The sequence below is a fragment of the Netta rufina genome (genome assembly GCF_964035555.1).
Source record: "Netta rufina genome assembly, chromosome: 2".
Classification (NCBI taxonomy): Eukaryota; Metazoa; Chordata; class Aves; order Anseriformes; family Anatidae; genus Netta; species Netta rufina.
This window is the reverse complement of record NC_140124.1, coordinates 124,477,172-124,501,904: the sequence shown is the minus strand read 5'-3', so window position 1 is coordinate 124,501,904 and position 24,733 is coordinate 124,477,172. Positions and strand designations below refer to the sequence as shown.

Here is a 24,733-nt window from a genome sequence, read left to right as displayed (position 1 = left end):
TGCTAGGGCTGCAACTTGTTTCTAAAACTGCACCTTGTTTGTTTATGGTTCAAGAAAGAATATACTCAGAAAGGCTTTGGTTAGCATCCAACTAGACCATAAAGTGCAAAGTAGCTCCAAGAGCTCCAAGAGCTAAATTTGTGAACCTGATTTGTGTGATCAGTAGACAAGTCAATAAATATTTAAGAGCTACTTAGTAACATTTGATCAGCTGCAAAAGTGCACAGCTGGGAGGACAAGCATATTCAGCAAAAGCAAATAGTGGTGTATAAATACATTAAAAATGAGTCAAGTGGAAGCCACTGAGCAGCAGTTATAATGCGTAGCGTCACTAATAATGGGAGGTGAGGTGACAGATGACATGGATGACAGGCGTCGTGTGTAGACTGACTCCTCAGCCAAGTCTCCAAGCTATTCGGGTGTAGAAGATGGGAGCAGCACATCCCTTATCATCCATAGGGTTGCTGGGAAACAATACATCTGATGCTTGCTGTTTACCTTTACATCAGTTTTGCTCAAGTGTTGCAGACGTGAAGGTGAGCAAACAGCAGCCCTCACAGGGCTCCAAAACAGTGCCGGTCTGTGAGCACGAGCACAGCATCTCGGGGATGCAGCCACGCAAACAGTCCAGATTCCTCTTCAGCTCCTGCCTGGCTGAGGGGGTGCCAACATTCCCGAGATATCTGCTGATCTGTTTAGAGCAGCCACTTGAGCAAGCTCGGAATGGCCATGGCCTCTCTGTGGCACCACTGAGCAGTACTGAGAGCAGGGCAAACAAGGCAGAGCAGTTAATTCAATATTACGCTGCGGTGCCCGCTGTGGAGATGCTGCGCATACCAACATAATTCCCAGGGCAAGATTTTTGTTTATGGTGCATGTGCAAATACCCATGCCCTAATGGATCTCAGTACCTAGCTCACACTTACAATCTATCTGTTTTTGTGAATTCTCAAGGAGCCACACTATCATTTGTTCTCAGAAATTCAGGTCTTCAGGATCGGACTGCACACTAACCACAGGATGGGGTAGGATGGTGCCTGTGGCTCCATTCACCACTCAGATGTAAGAAGATGAAGGTCACATGCAACTGCTGGGTTTGGGGGTTTTCATATATATATATTCTAGGCCCTGGGAAAAGCCTTCAAGTCTTATTCCTTCAGCCTCTCCTCTTCGTCAGGTTCAACCTTGTAGGGATTACTTCAATATTAATTGGAAATCGGGTTTTCATATCTTCTCAGTAGACTACTAGATAAATGATGTAATGGAGGACACTCTTAGTTTCCAGTTTTGAAGAAAAGGTCAGCCAGTTTAAATATATCAGGCAGGAAGAAGAAGAAGTGACAGCCCTGTGCTATGGAGCTAAGCAGAGCCAGCATCCTGAGAGAGGATCCAGAATCTGTGGATCAAGGCCAGGGTGACTGTAGCTGTGAGCTGTGGCATCCTGCAGCTCTAAACACGGGGGAAACACGGCACACGGAGTGTTCAGAGTAACCTTTCAAAATAAGCTAATAGCACAGCAAAGGGTTCTGGTACCATTTCTGTGATAAAACCCATAACTGAAAAATATCCAAAACTGCATTCCCAAAGCACCAGCTTTCTTCACTGTTCAGATGCCATGAGCATTTGAAGAGTCCCAGAACCATGCTGATGAAAGTGCTGGCTCTTACACGAAAACTCTTAAATCTCAGAGATTTGTACGGCTACTTTTTCTTGAGGACTACTGCAGTAAAATATGCTGTGGTTTGTATCTTGGCCAGTGTTCTCCAAATGCTCAAGCACAGGTTCTTATGCATTTTATGATCTGAGGCAAGGAGGTACTGATGTTTAAGTTGCTGCGATTCGAAGATGGGATTGAAGCTTTTGAAATAATTCTAAATCCAGAAGGGATGGATGTGTGTTTTCTAATGATACCCACTTTGATTAGCATTGGCCACTGTGTTGAACAGTTGTTGTGGAGAAGACGGGAACTGCCCAATAGCCTGTTTTTGCTAGGAGGTCAGAAAAGAGTTAGTCTGAGGAAATCTGACCCTGAACTCCTGATGTCCATGAAAGCACCATAATTATTGCATAGTTCAGTCTTCTGACACAGGACTGCCCTTCATTCCTTTTGTGGTACTAAAGCTATTTTACAGCAATGGATACAGGAGAAGAGGAAGAAGAAAAAGATGAGGAACAGATAGAGATACAGAAGAAGGAGTAAGCAAGGGAAGAATGTGATTTTAAAACACATTGAAAGGAGATTTCCTTTGGAAGAACTGACTTTGGGCCCTGGTCCCTGCTCTAGGTTTTGCTTACAGATGTGGCAATAAAGAGTCATTGATGAGGAGACATGAATGGGATTAAGATCAGGTTCAGTTTCAGCAGGAAGGATGGAAGGACACTCCATTTTGGAGCTTGCTGATAAAAATAATATCAGGGAGGTGTAAGTGTGAACCCGTTCAGGTTGGGGAGGCCCTTGAACCCCAATATTCCCACCTCAGGCAGTTACAGAGTCGATGAAGAAGAAGAAGCTTCCTCCTCCACTTCATAGAAGTATTATCTGTTACAAGTTCATGTAACTGGAGAATGCTATCAGCCCAGAGGGGCAGGTTTTTGCTCCATGTGTAGGAATTCACTGAACTGTTGTCAGTGAGCACCCATATTCCCATAAAATATCAGGACATGAGGCACTTTCCCCCACCCGTGTGTGGGAGCTTGGGCACCTGAATTATGGAGTTCAGCTGGCTGAGTCCAGGTTCAGCTCCATCACTGAGAAGAGCTATTGTGAAGAAAGCTGGAAGTGAGGGCCTGCCCTAAATTTCTTGGGTTTGCTGTGTGATCACTGGGCTGAATCTGTCTGGTCTCTGACTCTGGACCCAATTCTGATCTGCTCTTACTGCCAGTCTCAGCTCCCAGTTCACCTTCCCTTGCAGAGGAGGCAGGGAGCCAGCTTTGTTGCCTCATTTCCATGTTCTGAATTTTTGGAGATCTTCAGAACTGTGAGCTGTCCTCATTCTTTAGAGAACCTGCCTTTCTGCCTTTGGTACCTGGATGAACTAAAAACTTCCAGGTTTAGATAATACAAACTACAGTCCCTAAAGTAAATGGTTTGAAACTGGCCCTCTGTCTTCAGAAGAGCTTAGGTTTTGCAATACTGAATATTGCAGTGCATAACATTTGGGTACTTTGAGGCCCCAAATAGCATTTACAGGCCGAGAGGGCATCTGAGATAGAAGGTAAGATGCACGCTGAGGAGTAAATGCCAGAAAAAAAGTGCTGTTTAAGCATCACAGGAAACTACAGTTTGCAGTTTCTGAAAGTGTAATAAAATCATGGTTTTCCTCAATAACAAGGTAAGCTTCAAGTGAAAACCAGTATCAGCTGCTTTTCAGTTTTCGTTTTTTTGGAGTAGCCTTGTACAGTGAGGAGGGAGTGCGGGTGCAGAATTCTGGAACCTTGATTTCATTAAACTGAAATGTATTTAGGAAATAAAAGGTAGGCTCCCCAGCCTCAGCCAAGGCTGTCATTTGAAAATAGATTGGTATGAATAAGATCATTCAGGTAACTTTTCCACTGGCTTAATGCCTTCATGTTGCTGACAGTACTTTGAAACCAGATGAAATTCCAAATGAGACGCAGAAAATTGAATCAGCAATAAACCACCCTGCAGATGCCTGCTTTTCCACTTATTAAATTAATTTAGGAACCTGAAACAAGATGGAGAACATGGTAAGTGTAGTAAAAATAGGTATAAATATATTACAGTCTATTTAAAAGTCCGTGTCTGTTATATTTTGGCTTCATAACGACAGCAGAAAATAACTTGCATTTCATGGTGTGTCTGCATATATATCTGAGCAGATTGGTTATTTTCCTTTTGGTACTTGAGCTAGCATGTTCAGTAATAGTACAGATGAAAGGTAATAATTTGTCTGTACCTTGAGATACCTTCCAACATAACACCCTCTGGTATTATGCAGGAGTAATACTTTTGGTACGTAAACTTACTTACTAAAAGTAAATGGCTTTTCAAAACAATTATGTGACAGAAACATACAGTTTGATCATCACCTATTTCCTCATTAATAAGAAGGTTCTAGATAATACAGACTGGACACCTTACTACCTGTGATATCAGCTGTATTTACGCTGGGCCCAGTTGTGCCAGTCTGTTTTTAACTTGGGAAGAAACAAACTAGTATCCATTTTATCTTTCTTAAAAGTTTTTTATTTTAACTTTGTTAGTCTATGACCACAATTTATATATGCAGTTATGTAGGAGGTTCTAGTATTTTCTTTCAGAGAAGAGATTGACTCTGTTTCTGCTAGTGCTTTTCCTCCTTTGCTTTGTACTCCAAGCCCTCACTATATCCAGGAATGCTAAAAGTCTGGTGTCACCCTGGTCTTTTCTTTGGGGCAGGGTGTAAATGGGTAACCTTTCAGTGCTTGTGCCTAGAGCTGGTGGTTTACAAGTGACCTGAGAGTTGTTTTAGGCAGGACTGAAGTGATGTGGTAGGCAAGGCAGCAGCTGGGTGAGTTGGTTACTGTCCAACTTCATCAACCTGAGTCAAAACCTCTGACTGTGACAGTCTGCAGTCAGTTGCAAGCAGAGCTGATTTCTTTCTACAAGAAGCAAGGAGAAGCATTTCATCAGTGAGGTTTTTTTCCACCTCATTCTGATGAAGAGTCTATGATCTTACAGATACAGACTCTACCATTACTGAGGTCTTAGCCATGTCTGGATTGAGCCACAGTGGTACAACTGGTAAAGCAAAGCCATGGGGGGATAAATCTTCATTCCAGCCATGAGCTGCACATGAGAACTCAGTCGTTCTGAGCATACAACCAAACTCTTCATGGGAGGACTTAGAAAGTTGTTTTTTGGCAGGATATTGGGAAAAAATCCAAGGAGGTGGAGTAGTGGTTCTTTTACAGACATTTAGTAAAAGCACAGTACTCCTCCAGATCTAGAGCGATTTCTGTGTTTTATATCACTGATACACGTATAATGCAAGCATTAAATTTTCTGAACAGTTGTTAGTATGTGGGAAGAGATTCCTATTAGTTCATATAATGCTTATATCTCGCTTATGGGGCCTTTATTAGTAATTAACGGCAAATTGCTGCAGGTTATGGTGGGCATACAAAGTAGTGGCATCTAAAAGAAAAGAAAAATCAGGAAAAAAAATAAACTTTTACCAAGGCAAAAACATAAAAGTTTTATACTTTGGGATTATTTTTGTATTGTGTTTTCAGTTGACAGCAGAGATGCCTGGGGCATTCTTCTATGTTGTTTAAATCATGTACACGATCCAGAGTTAATGCAGCCTTTCTTTAATGATCAAGTGCTAGTTCCAGAGTTAATGGCTAGGATGTTTTCTCCTTCTGAACAGCAGGATACTGGTACTTGCCCTACTAGTATGCTCTTTTTCCTTTCTTCAGTCCCACTCTTGCCATGGCCCACAGGAATCTGACTGGGAGCTGTAATGTGAACTGCGGATGTAAGATTCATGAGTACGAGCCTGTCTGTGGATCAGATGGAATTACATATTTTAATCCTTGCCTAGCTGGCTGCATCAATGGTGGAAACCATAGCACAGGGGTAAGTCTTTCACCCACCCACCCACATACAACCTACAGATAGCGAGTAGCTCCTCAGGGTCAGAGCAGATCAAAGACTACTCTGTTTCTAGAGCAAACATCCCTCCCTCGAAGCATACAGTCTTTTCACAAGCTCATTGATGTTACTTCTAAGAGCAGTTGGTATTTTTGTTGTTGTTTTTCCCTCTTTGAATGGAAGGAAGAACTTAACTCTTCAGGTAGTTAAGAACTTAACTCTTCAGGAAATGTTTTAAACTCCTGTCTAAATTTAATTATGGCCTTTTTAAAGCCATTGGTGTTTGTGCCAATCTCATTGTAAAAGACTGCCTGTTTATTCTGCTCTTGTAAAATAGCTTCGCCATTCTTATGTCCTTCTTGAGACCTTTTCCAACCTAAGTGATTATCTTTAAGCTCAAGTAACCAGAAATTAAAAGATGTTAATCCACTCTTTCTTGGAAACACATTGCCTGTTTGTGGTGGTTTTACCGTGCTGGGCAGCTAAACCCCACAACCGCTCTCTCACTCCCCCTCCTTTAGATAAGGAGGGGGAGAAGTAAAGCAAAGAACAACTCACGGGTTGAGATAAGGATAATTTAATTAAAGGGAAATAATTATAATAATTAAATAAAGACTACCATAAACTAAACAATTTAACTAAGGGGAAATAAAAGGGAAAGGGGAAAAAGGGAGGAAAACAAACAAACAAAATAAATGAAAGCGATATGGAAGTGCAGAGGAAAGAAATTACTCTCTACTTCCCACAAATGAGCGATGATTGACCACGTCCTTGAAGCAAGGCCTCAACGCACGCAGCCGGTGTTCGAGAGGAGGACCGACGTCTTCTCAACGAGAGCCCACCCCTCCCCTCTTCTTCCTGTTTCCACCTTTTATTGCTGAGTGTGACACCACATGGTATGGAATATCCCTTTGATTGGTTTAGGTCAGCTGCCCTAGTGATGTTTCTCTCCTCACTTTTTTACCCACCCCCTAGGAGGGTTAGAGAAAGGCCCAATGCTGTGCCACTGCTGCTCAGCAGTAGACACAACACTGGTGTGATAACACTGCTGTTCCAGCTACAAGTACAGAGTACGGCACTGAATGGGCTGCTGCCGGGAAAGTTAACATTCCAGCCAGACCCAGTACAACCTCCACCCCTTATTCCATAACATTTGTGTCACACTCAGATCCCCATACTTTAGCATACAAGCATTCTCATCATTATCCCTTGTCCTTTAACAGGACAAGGATTTAACAGGACAGGATTAATAGGCAGATGTATCTTTTCATTCCATAGGTCTTTCTTGGAAAATGTTCATAAGAACTGTTGATGATTAGGTCTTCATCTGCCAAAGTGGTCACTCAAGGCAGGCGGAGTTGGATGTCTGGACACCAGCACCAGCTTAGCTCAAGTCCTTGTTGCACTGCCCGGCTCCTTGCAAAGTTGACCTGTCGTTGATCCTACAGCATCTTCCTACAACATATAACTTAGATTATAGATTAGTTTTCTCTCAATGTCAAATCTCCTTGAGGCACACACTTGATATCCCCATTCTTTTGCATGACCCACCAGGTATACCCTGGTCCTTGGGCGAAGACAATCCCACGAGTGGGTTTGCCTTTTCCCGAGGCAGGAGCAACCCACACTGCCTTCCCCATCCACCTTCCTATATGCACTACGGGAACCTTAGCTCCTTTCACAGTGTGTAGGGGTTTTGTTTCGGCAGGACCAGCACGGCTGTCAGACCCCCTATTGTTAACTAGCCAAGTGGCTTCTGGTAGATTTGTGTCCCATTGTTTCCACGTCCCAGCACCTAATGCTCGTAACATAGTCTTTAACAGTCCATTGTACCTCTCAACCTTCCCAGAGGCTTGTGGGTGGTAAGGGATGTGGTACACCCACTCAATACCATGCCTCTTTGCCCAGGAGGTAACAAGATTGTTTCGGAAATGACTCCCATTGTCAGACTCAATTCTCTCTGGTGTACCATGACGCCACAATACTTGTCTTTCCAGGCCCAAGATAGTGTTTCGGGCTGTGGCATGGTTTACAGGGTATGTTTCCAGCCACCCAGTAGTTGCTTCTACCATGGTGAGTATGTACCGTTTGCCTTGGCGAGTTTTTGGGAGTGGTCCGATATAGTCAATTTGCCAGGCCTCACCATATTGAAACCCTAACCATCTCCCCCTGTTCCAGGGAGATTTTACCTTCATGGCTTTCTTGATTGCAGCACAGGTCTCACACTCATGGGTAACCTGTGTGATGGCCTCAATGGTCAAGTCCACCCCTCGATCACGAGCCCATCTGTAAGTGGCATCTCTCCCCAGATGTCCTGATGTTTCATGGGCCCATCGAGCTACAAACAGCTCACCCTTACGTTCCCAGTCTAGGTCCACCTGAGCCACTTCAATTTTCGAAGCTCGATCCACTTCTTTGTTGTTCTTATGTTCTTCAGTAGTGCAACTCTTGGGCATGTGGGCATCTACATGACGTACTTTAACATCCAGGTTTTCTACCCGGGCAGCAATATCTTGCCACAGGGTAGCAGCCCAGATAGGCTTACCTCTGCGCTGCCAGTTGCTCTCTTTCCATTGCTGCAGCCACCCCCACAGAGCATTTGCCACCATCCATGAGTCAGTATAAAGACACAATACTGGCCAATTTTCTCTTTCGGCGATATTTAGGGCTAATTGTATGGCTTTTACTTCTGCATACTGACTCGACTCACCTTCCCCTTCCATGGCTTCCACAACTCGTCGTATGGGATTCCACACAGCAGCTTTCCATTTCCGATGGCTCCCTATCACACGGCAGGATCCGTCAGTAAACAACGCATACTGCTTTCTGTCTTCTGGCAACTCATTGTATGGTGGTGCCTCTTCAGCACGGGTTACCTCTTCTGTTGGCACTCCGAAATCTCTGCCTTCCGGCCAGTCCAGGAATCCTGGAAGACTGTTACAGCCCAGTCCTCCCTGTCTTCTGGACTGGTGGAGGGCATCCTGCTGGTTAAATCACACCATAGAAATTTGGTAGTTTCCTGAAATGGGCACAGAAAAACATTGAAATATACGATCTGACATTAGTAGCAACAGCAGTGTGGTTATGCTCATTTCATAGAAATGCAAACCCTTAAATTCTTCTATTACAGAACTGTCTTAAAAAATCATTAAGAAAGGCAGGAAGTAATGTAAACATTGATTTTCTAAGGACTTAATTGTACTTTCCAGAAAGCTTATTTATAATGCCGCAGTCTCCTGATTTGCAGTTGTGAGCCAGCCTGTGAACTGGAGGATGGTGGTTCCATCACTGCCTTTTATCAGGTTTGACTGGATCCATTCAGTTTGAATGGATATTCATTCCATAAATTAAGGTTCCTACATAGATTCCACCTAGAACAGACTAGTTTCCTATATATAGTTTTTTAAAGTACCTTTCTGTTTTTTAGTAGAAAATTGCTTTAAAAGCCTGAAGTGTGAACCTGTGGTTAACTTTCAGTGTCTATATAAATCTTATTTGTGCTTTACTGGATTGAGACACAGGTTTGATCTTTGCTATATTTCACCTGATATCAAACTGGCACTACAAATTCATTTAGTAGGATATACTTTGGTAGTATGTACTCATCAGTACAAATTTTGAAATACACTATTTCCTACTATTGTTTAAAAAAAGATCCTTCATGGACTGAAGTTTTAACTCAGTAGCTAAAGGTGAATAGAATGAATAGAAAAATACTTTTCTTGATTAAATAATGCTTTATGTAGGGTACTTTTAGAAACAACAAATGTAGGTTTGTGTCACTCTATAGCACATAAAATGCTGCTAACATAACATTTGGATTTAAGCCTATAATATATAGTATTTTCAAAATTAACCACTTAAAATTGGAAGCAGGAAAAAGGATGCCCGTGTACACTTCAGAACTGGTATAATGTACATGTTCCTGTACTCTAGCATTTCTGTTGCATAAGACCTCTGTCTCATTTAGTGTACAGACTTGTTTTTTTCTGCTGATGAAGCAAGATTTTCTGTAGAGTGCCTATTTTGAAGCAATAAGAAGATTAAGGTGAGGACTGTAGGAAGAAAGCTAATACTTGTGATATTAGACAATGGAGTGCTGCCTTGGGAAACTGAATTCTGTCATTGCTTCTATTCCTAAACACTACTGGGCCAGTCATTAAACCAAACTTTTCCCAATTGCCCATTAATTTAGTATTCCTCATATTTTGGATAATGGACATGAGCAATAAACATAAGTGTCATTTGCAGAAGTGCCTAAATGTGTATCTAAAGGCAGAAAGAGTTCTGTTAAGGCAGAAAAAGCTGTGAATATAAAAATATTCTGAAAAAAAAGGGATCATGGTTGTCTCAGATTTGCCACCCACATTTCCAAAACTTTTGATCTGTTTCAGTTACTTACCTACAAAATAGGGATAACAACTTCAGTGCCTCATAACTGTTTTGAAGATAAATTACACCTTTTTGAAAATGTTAAGCTATAATGATAAGTGTGATAGAAAAATCCATATGAAATATGAGCCATTCTGTATTTGTAGTGGAATATGATAAGTGTGAGGAAAAAACACATGAAGCCACATTTTGAAAATTGGAGGTAAACTACTGGATAAATACTCATTCAGAAATTCATCTAAATACCATGGAAAAAGAATGTACAGCAATGTTATAACACAACTGCATACATGGGCATAAATTAAAGCTGACAGTCAACCCTAATTTGGATATTTCCTGATGCCTGAGTGCTTAAATTTGCAATATTAAGATGGTCTTGTAACGTAACTTTTGTGCACATGTGGTCCTATGTTTTAAGAATGTGAACATAAAAGCCAAAAGTTCCTTCCTTTAACATCACACTGGCCCTGATCCTCTCTAATACTGGAATATTCTCATCTACTGCACACCCCTTTGCTATTAGAAAACAGTAGTAGATGGGAGGCTATTTCTGACATAGCTTTTCTTCACCTTGCTCAAATCACAATCCCCTTTGCCTGTGAAATGCCAGTTTGCTACACAATCTTTTCATCCTAATTTCAACCTCTTTGCCCAGTCAGGAATCTCATGTCCTCCAGTGTCACTGTTTAAGTCCCTTGTTCTCTGTTTTTGCACCTGTTTACATCCTATCCATATCTACATCCAGCTGAAAGTCTCTGGGCTCCAAGTGTGCAGTGCAGCTTTTTGTTCTTTAGCTGAGTCTGGTAGGTTTCCACTGAGATAGCAGAAGATACCTCTAGAAGATGAAAACTGACAGCCTGCCAAATTCCAGAATATGGCATTGTCAGTACTGTTTAAAGAGTGTTTCCTCACAGTTTTGGTAAAAAAATAGAAACACTCTTTTCCTCCAGTCTCCTTGTCAGAAATGATTGAATGTTTTTTGCAGAATTTTCCAAAAGTGTCCCAGATTTTTTTTTATTTTTATAACAGTCAGCCTAAATGGTGGTAGTCATAAGCAATGGCAGTCCTATCACGCGAAGTTTGGGCTGCCTTTCAAAACCCTTGGAGTGGCAGCCTTGGTTGTACCTGGGGTAATAATGTTAGAGGCAGAAGATGGAGAAGTAGTGTTTGATTCCTGATGAGAAGACTGCATGGGACGTACCACGTTCCTGTGTAATGTTTTTCTCCTGAAAGTTTTTCATGTGCAAATGTTCTCTGTTTCCTTTTCCCAGGTAAGAAATTACACAGAATGTGCCTGTGTCCAAAGCCGCCAGGTTATCACCCCGCCAACAGTGGGCCAGCGCAGTCAGCTCAGACTGGTTATCGTCAAAACCTACCTGAATGAAAATGGCTATGCTGTTTCTGGGAAGTGTGATAGAACCTGCAACACGCTCATCCCATTCCTGATATTTCTTTTCATTGTGACCCTTATAACAGCGTGTGCCCAGCCGTCAGCAATCATAGTGACACTCAGGTAAGACCTTAGTGTATTTTTGCTGTGCCTGCTCTCACCAGTGTCTGTGTCAGAGAGGCTGGAGCAATGCAGCCTAACTCCTTCAAGCTTATGTATCCTTACCAAGGGAAGAGAATAGGGATGAAATGGATAAGGTGAAACTTTCTTGCATTTAGAATATGTGACATGATAATGACTCTTAGGAAACAAATGTCCAAGGATTTCCAGACCATATAAAGAGAGAACAAATAAAAACATAAGAAAAATACAGCTCTTAAAGAAATTTTCAGCCTTCTTAGAACAATGGTTTAGGTTTTAAAATGCAATTGAGAAAAGGTAATATTTGAATCATTCATAGTTCAAATGAAAGGAAGTTTTAAAATGATCCTCTTCTGTTTCTTTAAATTGTTCATTTCTTCCACATGCTTGTTTTTGAATCTTTCCTTTTTTCTTCCTAATGATTTTGAACTTTAAGTTCTGTACTGTAGTAGCGTTGTTGTCACTGTGGTCATATAAGGGTAGAGAACAACGTGGTCTTTGTAGGTAAAGGTAGTGTCGTTCATTTGTCCATTCAAAGAAAAATGTTCAAGCTTTTGATTTGGTTGCAAAAAAAAGGGCAAACAAAGCAAGAGGTTAGATGAAATAATAGGAAACTTGTGAGAAGTCAAAAACATTTTAGATGGATTTTCCAATTCCTTAATAGTTTTGGATCAGATTCTTCTTTACCTTACAGAGGTAAAGAAAAATTTAAAGGCAGGATTGAGATTTTGATTGAACAGGGATAGGAGACATTATTTTTTTTCCTAGCAATAAGAACTAACAATATTAGAACCTAAACAGAAGAAATTTAGACAAGGATTTATTATAGCTCAGAAAAAAGAAAGCTGGGAGATGAAGGCAGAACATACTACAATGATTATCTGTTACTGACTGTTTCTTCAAAAGAGTTTTCTTTTTGCCTGCTAGGTCTGTGGAAGATGGGGAACGGCCCTTTGCACTAGGAATGCAGTTTGTTTTATTACGTACTCTTGGTAAGTCTTGCAGTCACTAAGCTTCCACATAAACCACAGAGTTCCCAAAAGGCTTGCCATATTTGGCTTAAATGTACCATAAAAGTACTAAAATTCCATGAATATTAATTGCCTGACTAATTGTATCAGGAACCTAAAATTAATAGCTCCTGAAAATGTAGTTGAGTATGTATTTCATATATATGTATATATGTATACATATATTATTACTGACTTTCCAGAACAACATTTTTATCCCAGAAAGAGATTTCTTTTTACAGTTTCAATTTTTATTTAAGAATCATTCCACAAGAAAAGAAGAGATTTGTCAAAATAGTCATTCCCCATGAAATGATTCAGTTTTTGACAAGTTAATGATTTCTTCTGATAAGCATTTATTGGTAACTTCTTGATCTGGTTAGATAACAAAACAAAAACAGTATCAGTCTTTTAAATAGTGTTTGTAGAAGGAGTGTGTATGTCTTCAGAATTTCTCCTCTCCCACGCATAATGTTACATATTCAAGGACAAAAACAAGGGCTACTTGGAAAAGAAAATGAAATACCACTGGTCACCCTGTGAATATATACAATGTATTAATACAGTTATTATATATCACTTAAAATGATTTTTTGTTGTTGTTTTAGAAACACATTTTTGTTGCTTTCAGAAATAAGAAAAGTTCTTTGCTTTTTCAAAATAAGTATCTAATGTTACTTAATGTCTGATTTGAAGTACTGTGTGCAGTTTTGGGCACTGCAGTATAAGAAAGATATAAAACTGTTAGAGAATGTCCAAAGGAAGGCTACAAAGATGATGAAAGGTCTAGAGTGGAAGACATATGAGGAGTGGCTGAGGCCCCCTGGTTTGTTCAGCCCAGAGTAGAGCAGGCTGAGGGGAGGCCTCATTGCAGCCTCCAGCTCCCTCACGAGGGGAGCGGAGGGGCAGGCGCTGAGCTCTGCTCTCTGGGGACAGTGACAGGACCCGAGGGAACAGCATGGAGCTTGGACAGGGGAGGGTCAGGCTGGGTGTTAGGGAAAGGTTCTTCATGGAGAGGGTGGTCAGGCACTGGGACAGGCTCCCCAGAGCAGTGAGCCTACCAGAGTTTAAGAAGCATCTGGACAACACTCTTAGACACTTGGTCTGATTTTTTTTTTTTTTTGGTGGTCCTTTGGAGACCCAGGAGTTGGACTCGATGATCCTTGTAGGTCCCTTCCAACTTGGATATTCTATGATTCACAAAGTTTCAAAGCAAAAAGAAAAGCATGTTAAAAGTGGTTTTTACACACATTGATTCCTTTCAAGGTCTTGAACTTCTAAAATCCTGCCTAACATGTAGTCCAGGTGTTCAGCTACTACCAAAAGTGTATAGAGCAAATGATGACTATTCTAAGAGAGAAGAAGAGGGGAGCCCCATCTAGCTGCATCTGGTCAGTAAGGCAACGGTTGTCTTTGGGGCAGGCTCTTTCTGACTCATCTTAAAGGTGTAATATTTTCAGGGAGAGCAGGGTGTATAAGGGTCTGGCTGCAGTTATAGCAGCTTTAGGAGTTTACTTCTGTTTCCGAGGAAGATCTCTTCAAAAGAAAATCTGATTTTTTTGTGGTCCACTTCCATCTTTCTCCAGGAAGATAAACTTTTTTCAGTTTTGGGGGGTTTCTCCCCTTAATCTAAAGCAGCAACCCTCACTGCTTCCCAACTCATGGATAATGGGTGTTCAACAAGTAACACTGGAGATAACCTTGTTTTGTTCCTATGCTGATTTTATTTCCTGAGAGCAACACTGGAATTTCTTTTGAGGGACACATAGTTTATGAAGAGCTGTCTGGGGACCACAGACTGGAGCAGTAACTATAGTAAGGTGTTGCTGCATTGTCTTCTTTGCTTGCACACTGTCACATGTGTGGTATGTTTCATGTGGGGGATAGGTAGTGGTGGTGGGAAGAATAGGAGGGTAGAAATCTCAAAACTTCTTGACATATGCCTGTTTGGCTTAGATATATAGTTTCTTAAGAAGTCTTCCACTGTATGCTAACACATATTAATTCTGTCGCTATTTTTATTTCAGCTTACATTCCCACTCCAATTTATTTTGGGGCTGTTATTGATACCACATGCATGCTTTGGCAACAGGACTGTGGCGTACAAGGATCTTGCTGGGAATACGATGTCACCTCATTTCGTTTTGTCTACTTTGGATTGGCCGCTGCTCTCAAATTTGTGGGATTCTTTTTTATTTTTCTGGCCTGGTACTCCATTAAGTGTAAAGAAGAGCAACTACAGAGACAGAGGTGGAGGGCTTCGCCGGTGAACACTGTGAGTGAGATGGTTGGCCAAGCTGGACTCCAACAAAACTATGCACGGACTAGATCCTGCCCTACCTTCAGTTCTCGAGGAGACATTGGTGTGGCACAAGGAATGAACTGCGTAGCACAGACATACCCTGGCCCTTTTTCAGAAGCAATAAATTCCTCAAATGAAAATGCATTGGAAGAAGTCACTGCTGAGATATAGACCCCTGGTTTGGTAATGTAATGTTTAGTTTTGTTGGTTGACTTAATTATGGCGCCTTGTAAAACACCTGTGCCTTCTATTTTTAATCTAAATGTAACACATGATAAAAACCAACAAAGCTTAATGCAAACAACCATAGTATGTTCCTGAGGGCTGGATACCTCAAACCAACCCAAGTTCTTATTTCTCCCTTCCTGACAACGGAGTTTTAAAAATTGTGTTTGTAATTATTTCAGATGTGTCCATTAAATGTCCATGCTCTGATCTAATATCAACGTAAGGGTGAGGTATTATGAACAGCAAAAGTCAGTGAGAGAGTGACAAAAACTCATATTGTTGATGTCTAGATGTCACAAAAATGCTTAAATGTATCATCAGCTTCACATCTGCAAATTGTGTTTTTAAGAGATGAGTAATTACTGTGAGTTCTGCTACAAAGCACAACTAAACTTATTTAAACTATGCAACTTACTTGGATAATTGTATGTGCAGCAAATTAAGTTTAAAGTTTGCTTTTAAAGACATCATTGTGACTCAATTTGAAAGGGGCTATTTTCAGACATAAGCATTAAAATAAAAAAGAACATAAGGTTTAAAGTACTGTTAATAACACATTAAGCCATACAAAAGTTCTGCATCAGGTAATGTTTGCAAATATTGAGACATAATATCTTTATCCTGTCAAAATGTATGATAATTTTCAATTAATTGGATGCAGTCATTCTTCACAAAGTACACAGGCTAGGAAAGTATAATGCTTGGAGAAAAAAAACAACAACAACAACAAAAAACCTTCAGTATTAATTTGTAATAACACTGGGATGTTGGAGTCATATGAACATACCAGACCAGACATGCATACTTCTGCAATGATATTGGCAGTTATTTGAGTGGCTGTTATTAGTACTGAATCCATACTTTTCCTGAAGAAGAAAATAACCAGTTATAGCTTGATAGGAAGTGCTTGGCAGCACTTCAGAAGTCTAGTTCAGCTTTGGTGAAGAAACCTCCAGGGAGAGTTAATGGTCCTGTTTCATGTCTGGTGGGCTGTGTGGGACCTGGTGGAGCCCTCACAGCAGGGATCGGGGCCAAAGCAGCACCACTTGCTCCAGGACTCAGCAGAGAAACCCTTCAAGGTGGCTGAGAGCACGTGAGCTGCCACCGTGCCTGGCATGAGGTTTTCCTCTTGACTGCTGGCACCTCTGCGGTGCTGTGCTCCCCACCAGCAGCATTTCTGCCCCTGTTCTGCCTCTCCTGCTGCCTGGCATTGGGGCAGGGTGGAGGAAGCCCTGGAAGTCATAGTTGTATGGTTTGTCCCACATGTGGACAACTTGCCTCAGCTTCATTTAAAGCTTTCCATGAAGGCAAAGCATGGCTCTCCTCCACCTCCCAGGGAAGAGCTAGGACTAGAAATTGTCTGTAAGCATGGACCCATGGGATGTGAAGTGGCCATTGCTTATTCCAAATTACTATGATGTGTTTTCTCCCCTGGAGATGCTGAGACTTTCTCATCAAATGTACTTAGCATTTCATATCTTACTCTGGAGGCTTTGTAGTGTCCTTCTTCTGATGTACTAATGATGTCTCAAAGGGCAGAGAACGATTTCAGGCGGACATCAGGAAGTCAAAGCTGTATTTTACCCTCCAGGGAAAGTCTTAGAAGTTTAGGAAATTAAAAGCACTCTTTTAAGAGGAATCAGCGATGGGCAGGTTTGGGTTTTGTCATGTGGGGAGCCTGCATGAAAATAAATAACAGAGAGCAGAACTTTGGGAATGTAAGAAAGATTTTCTTCCTGGATTTTTAATTTACAACATGTAAGATGATTGAATATTATATGGAACCAAGTCCTGTTTCCCTTGAAATTAAAGGCAATACTCATTTTGGTACCTGGGAAGAGTACATTTCCCTCTCCTTCTCCTTTGCTGGTTGCCTTCCATTATCTCCTGTCTCTTCTTGACCAACATATGGGCTTAACCACAGGGCTGGTTCCCCTGCTTGAAATGCTGGCTGCTTATTTCACAGTGTCTCAGTCCATTTATGTGACTTGTAATGACTTCCACTCTGGCTACAGACTCTGATGCTTCTACCCCAACATACAGCAGAGAGGAATATAATTGAAATCACCTCCTGCTATTCTGTACATAGTAACAGGTTTTCAGGGTCAATATTTTGTTTTTTTGTTTGTTTGTGCAGCCACTAAGCACGTTTAAAACCCTATGTTTAAACCCCACATTTAAAACAGTTTAAAACCCTAGCCAGCTTGTGCCACCTGAGACATTAGCTTCTATACTTCTCATCTCGAGGAGTAAATTTCCTTGGCTCAAAGGTACAGGGTACATTTTTTTTTTCCATAGGATATCAGAATAGATGCTAAAAGTGTCTCCTTCTCTTACAGTTTTTAATGCTTCTTGCACAAAGAAATTCATGCCATGGCAAAATTTGAGGCAAAGTAGTAGGACAAAATGTAATTGCAACCCATCACCCATCCACTTTAATCACTTGCCCATTTTAATCAGTATGGGATGAGGTGAAGAGAGACAATCTTCAAATACCTCAGAAACAGAGCATTTAGGGAATCAAAAAGAGGCTGGAGATGAATCATCTCTCCCGATTTACTCTATTTCATGCCTTGTGTGCACGTCTTTTCCATACAAATAACAAGTGAGAGCAGATTAGGCTTGTAGGATTGTCAGGAGCTAACACTGATGACAGAGAATGAGAGTTATGTAAGTGACACATCTGCAACTGCTGCAGCTTCTGAGCTGATTTCAAAGGAATTCAGAGCTTGTCAGAACTGAGAACTTTTGTTTTTTAGGATGTCCTGACACCTCAACTTCTAAAAACATTCATTTTTTTTTAAAAAAAAGGTCTGAGAAATTGGAATGTAGAGGGAAAGATGCTCCCTTTGGAAATGCTGAAAAACCTGTGTTTACATACCTTCTGTAGCCTTTTAATTTTCCTTTCAAAATTATATGCTTAGCAAAAATAACATCAAAATCCTTTAGTATTTTTGATATAGATAATTATTACAATATATTTCTACAAAATCATGTAATTAAATCAGCATCCTGTGAAGGAAAGAAAACCCAGCCTCTGGCCAATTTTTGATTTGTTCCTGAAGGAGGCTTTATTATGAGTAAGCTGTAACAGTCTAAAATAAGCCAATAAAGGCATGCAGGGTAAAAACAGTAACTGACTAGAGAAGTCAATTCCAGTGTTGTCAACACTGGCTGAAATATGGACTGAGACCTGCTGAGCAAACACTATTTTCGGAGGCTATCATTGCTGAAGGAAGCAGAGTTGTCATGAAACTGCCTGACCATGAAATGTAAAGTTCTGAAGTCATTTTGGTTTAATTTGTTATAAGTGCTGCCCTCCTCCTCTCTACCCACAAACGCTTAACTTTGGTTAGCAGCAAGCACAAGAAAAGGTAAGGCAGGGGTCCTGTTCAGCCACACGCTGCTGTTGGTAGGCAAAGTATGCTACCTGCAGTTAACCAGCCAGGGATAATATGGAGCAATGACAAAGAGAGGTTAACTACAAGTCCCCAGGGAGGCTTCATGCTATGAGGATTGCCTAAATTCCTCTTGCACCAGTTATTCCTAGTTTAGAGAAATACATGAATGATACATGAAAAAATGACTGAAGAGATTATCCTCCCATCCTGGCTTAGCCTCTCATTCATACATGTTTCCTTAAAAAGGGGAAGATTTTAGAAAGGGAATAGCCATAGCCTTGGGTGCGTATGAGCACAGTACTGTTAGGAGAGTAGTTTGTAGAGCTTCCAGTTGTGGTCTTGGCTGGTATAGCTGGAGAGTGAATGCCTGTAGTTCCAATACTAGGCAAAGCCCTGCATTTCTGGTCCTCTTTTCCTCATGAGCATACTGGATATAATATGGTATAATTTGGAACTGGTGTTTTGGAGCTATCCTTTCAGCACAGTGTAAACAGCTACCAGAAATGAGTTGAATGTTATGGTGCAATTGATATGTAATTGGAAGCTTTCGGCTCTTTGTCCAGCCATTGTACCTTTAAAAATACACGTAATAACATGCTGTTCTTCAGAACTTGCTGTTCTGTAAGTGAACTAGGAGAACAAATCTCCTCCTAGATATTAGAAATATATTTGAAAGCTCCTAAATTAATTACAAACAACTGAGTGTAGTGTTTTCAAACATATATGCTTGCTTTTTTTTTTTTTTTTAAATATAGCTCATAAATTTATAGCATAACTATTTATTCATTATGGCTCAGATCCAACAGAACACTTAAATACATTGTAAGTTTATATAGTTAAGTGATGCACTTAAAAATAATGCATGTATATAGGTGTTGGACTGAATCCCATGTGCATTCAGAAAGGAGTTCCTTTACCCAAGGGGTAATTTCTATGCTAAGATGTCTTTTTTTTCCCCATGGATTCAGTGATCATTTTCGCCAGAATAGCACAAAGTAGCACTCAAGTACTTCCCTGTGGCATTCACATGTGGCTACTTCTATATCTGGCAGTGAAGGAAGTTTTCAGTTGCAAATATAAGACAGTTCTAAGTAGCAACATTCAGTGATATAAACTGTAAAACTTTTTACTAGAATTCTAACTAGAAAAAGGTAGGGGTGGAGGATTGATTACACAGTGAGGGAAATTAATAGTCTGCATACAGAAGCAGAGGACATCATGAGCATGTCTACACCAGGCAGTAGAGTTATCTAGCTCCAGAGCAAGAGGTACAAGTCAACTTGCCACCCTGATGAGGTCATCTAATATCACCTAATCCAGCCAGAGATGGCTTGTGTCAGATCATCTCAGATAATGGTCACGTTAGCATTCAAAATATTTTGTGGACTTGCTCAAAGGTATATTCTAGATCTGGATGACAAAACACACCATTCATATGTTTTATGAATTTTGGCTGTAAATCTAGGTATTATGTGTGGATACAGATTAAATAAGGGCATCTTTCTGGCCATAAAGACAGTTCAAGACTGTGCCCTTTCATAGAATTTGGACCTAAAGGTTCAAATGATAGTTTTTCAGTATCTTCCACATATGGAAGAGAGCACCGTCTGCTCTGTGGAACTCTGGTGAACATGGCTGGGGAGAGGGGTCAGCACCTTCTGTACTGTTCTTGCAGATTTTCCCCCAAATTGCCTGAATTACTGCTGCCTTACTACACTTCCTGTGTGTATAATACCACAGCTCTTCATGGCGTTATATTGACATAAAACTGATGATAAATAGGTCCAAAGTGTCTTACTGCAATTTTGGAACCAGATTCTCAGCCTCATCGGTCTGACAATGAGGCTGAAGAACTGGGCCAGTACCTTGTGTTGGACCTTAACAAACTGACACTTTAGCAAGTATATGTGAACTAAGCGACATAAAGCACTTGTTTAGTTTTTATACTCTGATCATTGGTTAGTACTTCTGCTTTTGTAGATCAAAGACAAAATATTTCCTTAACATGTTTATCTTTGTCTCTTTTCTCAATACTCTCTCTTTTATAACGGCATAGGAAATGTTATGCTGCATTGTATGGGTTCCCACAGCTGAAGCCATCCAGCTGTGTCTGCTTTCCAGGGGTTTAAAACACCTGGAAACAGAGATTTACCTCAACTGCAATGTGAATTGGCATAGCTTTGAACAGAGTGTTTGCTGGCTGTAGATTAAGTCTGTATCAACATATTTCAAGTTTTTCACATTGGACTTGATTTTAGAGAGATTTTTATCTTTCAGATTGTTTAGAAAACAGGCAGTTGACATCAAAATGGTACGTTAATTCTTCGGTATAGAATTAAGTTTTTGTCTTTTTTTTCATATATAACATCTTATTTTACAAATAACAATTGGAAAAGGTAAACATTGTCACAGAGTAGAAATGGGAGCCTTCACTGTGGAGAAAAGATATGGCCAAAATTCATGTGATTCTTCTTCCTTAACTTTGTTACTGAATACGTTACTGCACTAATGCATACTATTACATGGCCAAAGCTTTGAAATCTTAGCTGATCCTCAGAAAGAAAATTTTCCCTATCCTTTCCCAGAGTATGCTACATAAAGTAAGGAGGACAGCTGGTAATATCCATATCCAATATCTGTAATCAGATGTAGTTAATAACCATAATTTTTAGCATAAACCCATGAGCCTCCAATCCTTCAGATAAACTATTTTCTTTTGACTTAATCCAGCCTTTTAAACACAGGTCTAGCTCCGCAAGTTCGAAGTAGCTCCAAACTTTTACTGGTTTCAGTAAAATAGATGCTTATTTATTCAGGTTCCATTCTACTCTTCTAATGATTACTTTATCCATTGTGTATACTGTATTTTATTTTTTTTTCTGTCTCAAATTAGCTGTCACAATGTTATCCTGTAACATTATTTTTTTCTCATGATATAGAATAGGTGAAAAGCTGTGGAATTCATGAAGGGCTACAAAAAGCATCCAAAACATTGGTCAGCTCAAGGAAAAGTGAGCTTGATAATCTTTGGGCTAAACAACACTGTGGTGCTAATAGGTACTGAAGTATTTTATGATATATTCACTATGACTTAAATGACATATTCAAAACATGTCAATTGTGCAACTGCATGTGTTTTCATTCTTAAAGGCTGGAACTGCTCCAGCAAAGACAGTGTTTATAGTTCCTAGTGGTCCAATTTTGCCTAGCTCTTCTGTGGGAAAGTCGCTTTAGGAGGCAGTATAGGATTTGACTCAGCACTAATGGCTAATGTAGAAGTTATACAGACCACAGAAATCTCATGTAGGATGTATTCTTCCTTCTGTAGAATGTTACTTTATTTAGTGGCTCTGCATATGCAGAGACTGAAAATAAATGCTATGGGAATGACAGGAAATTCTGGAACCTCTTAACCAGGCAACATTAGTAAGAGTTTGTATTAAAATGAGGATTCAGATCTGAATTATTAATGTTCTTCCATGAAATATCAGAAAGAGAGGGGTGGAATAAAAACAAGTTCTAGTTGCACCAATGGAAAAAGGCCAAATTAGGCCAATTTTCAAGGGAGCTCAGATTTAAAACAGTTTTTTGATTGTTGTATCTTTCAGGCAATATTTTGCCTTTCCATTTTGAATTCTGAAAGATAATTATTTTGTGTTATTGTGTCTGGACTGCTCATTCAGAGGAGGCATTTGTGTCCTAAACAGCACTAAGAGGTACACCTCAGACTGGTAGGTCAGAAATTTTACCTCTTTTAACAAAGGTACTTTTGAAAACATAAAGGGAAATGTCAAAGCAAACAGTTGTACAAAATAATCCTGAATTGTTTCTGTACAAACAAGAAAAACAACAAAAAAAGAATGTGGAGTCACTGTGATCCATGATTCAGTGAAGGCTTTCCTCCTAACAGACCTGCTCTTTCCTCCACTTGAGCAAATGGGAGTTTTGCCCTCAGCTGCAGTGCATACCTCTACCAAATGATTTAAGCAGAACAGCAACAAAATAATCTGGGTAGCATGTTAGGAGCATGGAGTGGGCACACTGCCTGTAAGTGTTTAGTTATTTTTTTAAAAAAAACCACCAACAACTAATTATTAAGCAAATGTGTAGAGTATTAAGGAAATTCGTAGAGTATGTCTGACTGTATGAGTGTGTGGGTGCTGTGCTGTGGTAAAAAGAGACTAATTGGTTATGCTTTTTTTTTTTTTTTCTTTTTTTTTTTTTTTCTTCATATTTTAGGCTCCTGTATGGGGGGATTTTTAATGGATATTTATTTCTCAGCAGAGCTTAGAATAATTTTAAAGCTGTGTAACACATTGTTTCATGAAATCTATTGTCAGCATCTGTTGTAAACATGTGTTTACAAAACAAACTCTTGAATACTTGATATTTGGAAATAAAAAAATAGCATATCAAGTGTGTTTTATTTATTTATGACAAAACAAACAAACAAACAAAAAGGTACCTGCATCAGTGTGCAATCAGTCTGGATAAGGTGATGAAGCGTTTACTTTTTTAGCGCTTAGTCAGAGAAAACCAAGTCTTTCCACTTATTTCCTCTAGCATTAAATTTGATTTATATTGGTTACATGAAAAGAAATACAAGTTTGTTTGAACTAGATATCATCAGAGTTAGAAAAACACGTAGGGTACAAGTCTATGTGCATCTACACTGCTCAATAGAGGCCTGGGGCATGAACCCAGGGATGAGACTCCTGATGTCTGCACTGTGTAGTGTTTATTTCACTCCATGGCTCTAGTTTGGACCACACCAACAGGCTACCTCCATGTGGTTTGTGTGGTAGGGCTGTGCCACAGACAGCTCCCAAATGTCAGAAGTGGCTGAGACAGGGTTGGTCTCCTTGTTCCTCCCAACACCAAATACAACAGGGACCCACATGTCCTCATGTAACACCTCAGGCCTGTAGCACACACCACAGTACCACACCATAAAAGCAACATACCTTTGTAGTGCTGCATGCATTTAAAAATGAAAACAAATGGAAAATGTATTTTGGTACCCCAGACCCAAAATCAGCAGAGCAAAGAGGATCCCCAGGGCTAAGTGCTTCATAATGTGGCTGTGGCCAACCTGGTCTTGCAGTGTGGATGTGACCTAGGCCATACTATTTAGTTTTGGAGCAAGGTCTCTCACTTTCTGAGATCACTTTTATTTGTAAGCATAGATATATCCATAAATTAAAATTCTGTCCCAGGGCAGCCTTGTTTTCAAGATCCAAAGAACAGTTAAAGTTGAATGTATTTTTCTAGACATGCTTCATTGCTGAGCCTTTATGCCAAAAGTATTTCGACCTGTATTGCATTTTTCATGGCTGGGTAAGCTGTGGCTTCTTTCTGATGAAACAACAGCCTTGACCAAAGGAAAATTTGCTACCACATAGCAGCTGAATTTGCATTGATTCAGAACACAGCTTGGCTTTGTGAAGCATCTAAGTGCACTTAGTTTATGACCTAAGTCAGAAACTGCAGTGACGTGCACAGTACTGCAGGTTTCAGCCCTCAGGCAACTTCAGCCAACATGTGCAACTAGCAAGGAGCTGCTGTTTCACAGACCGGAGGACAAACCTGTGGGGCCCAGTTCTTGTCTGACCTCCAAGCTCGTGGTGAGCAATCTCCATTTTCATTTTCCAATACATATAACCATATTAAAGAGCGTTTTGCAGAATGAATGTCTCCAGTGTCCAAGAGTAGAACTATTAAATCAAGGAGTAGGCTGTGGATAAAGCTATTAATAGATTTCTATCACATGAAGGGCATTGTTGCTAGTTTAAAACTGCATAAATGAGTTACCTCGGCAGGAGGGGTTGAAAAGCACTGCAGGCAGTGCAAGGGCCACAGGAGAGGAACAGTTGTGCGGCTCTGCGCTGACATCTGCTGCCTGAGTGGGAGTAAAATTATCCCAGGCAGCTTCGAGGCAGCTAAGGCTGTGATTGCATCCCTTCAGATGGGACATATGTTTCTGAAATGACTCTGCAGTTCGTACCTCTCCTACTGCACTTTGGTTCTGGCTGCAGAGTGGTGTCAGAACACTCAGACAGGATTGCTTTTTGCTGAAGCTACAGGAGGAAGTTTTATTACAGAATAACACCTCCTGGGCAACAATCACCCATGGGTGCTCAGGCATTGAGAAAAATCCTGAGCAAATCCTGATACAATGAGTCTGTTTTCTGTTTATTTTCTTTTTCCTCCACACTGCAATAAGAGCTGTCAGAAAAGCTCCCACCTACACTATCTGATAGTTTGGAGGGCAAG

The 24,733-nt window shown here is 40.4% G+C and overlaps 1 protein-coding gene across 2 annotated transcripts in view; it reads left to right on the top strand.

The window, feature by feature from the left end:
* Nucleotides 1–22,860, top strand: part of SLCO5A1 (solute carrier organic anion transporter family member 5A1) — an 82,624-nt gene extending 59,764 nt beyond the window's left edge. For both annotated transcript variants that reach the window (XM_084306953.1, XM_084306954.1), the window contains 4 exons: nt 5,422–5,581; nt 11,260–11,501; nt 12,447–12,511; nt 14,557–22,860. In XM_084306953.1, coding sequence (XP_084163079.1) covers nt 5,422–5,581; nt 11,260–11,501; nt 12,447–12,511; nt 14,557–15,002 — 913 coding nt within the window. In that variant the 3' untranslated portion in view covers nt 15,003–22,860. The remainder of the gene's footprint in view (nt 1–5,421; nt 5,582–11,259; nt 11,502–12,446; nt 12,512–14,556) is intronic.
* Nucleotides 22,861–24,733: the final 1,873 nt, after the last annotated feature.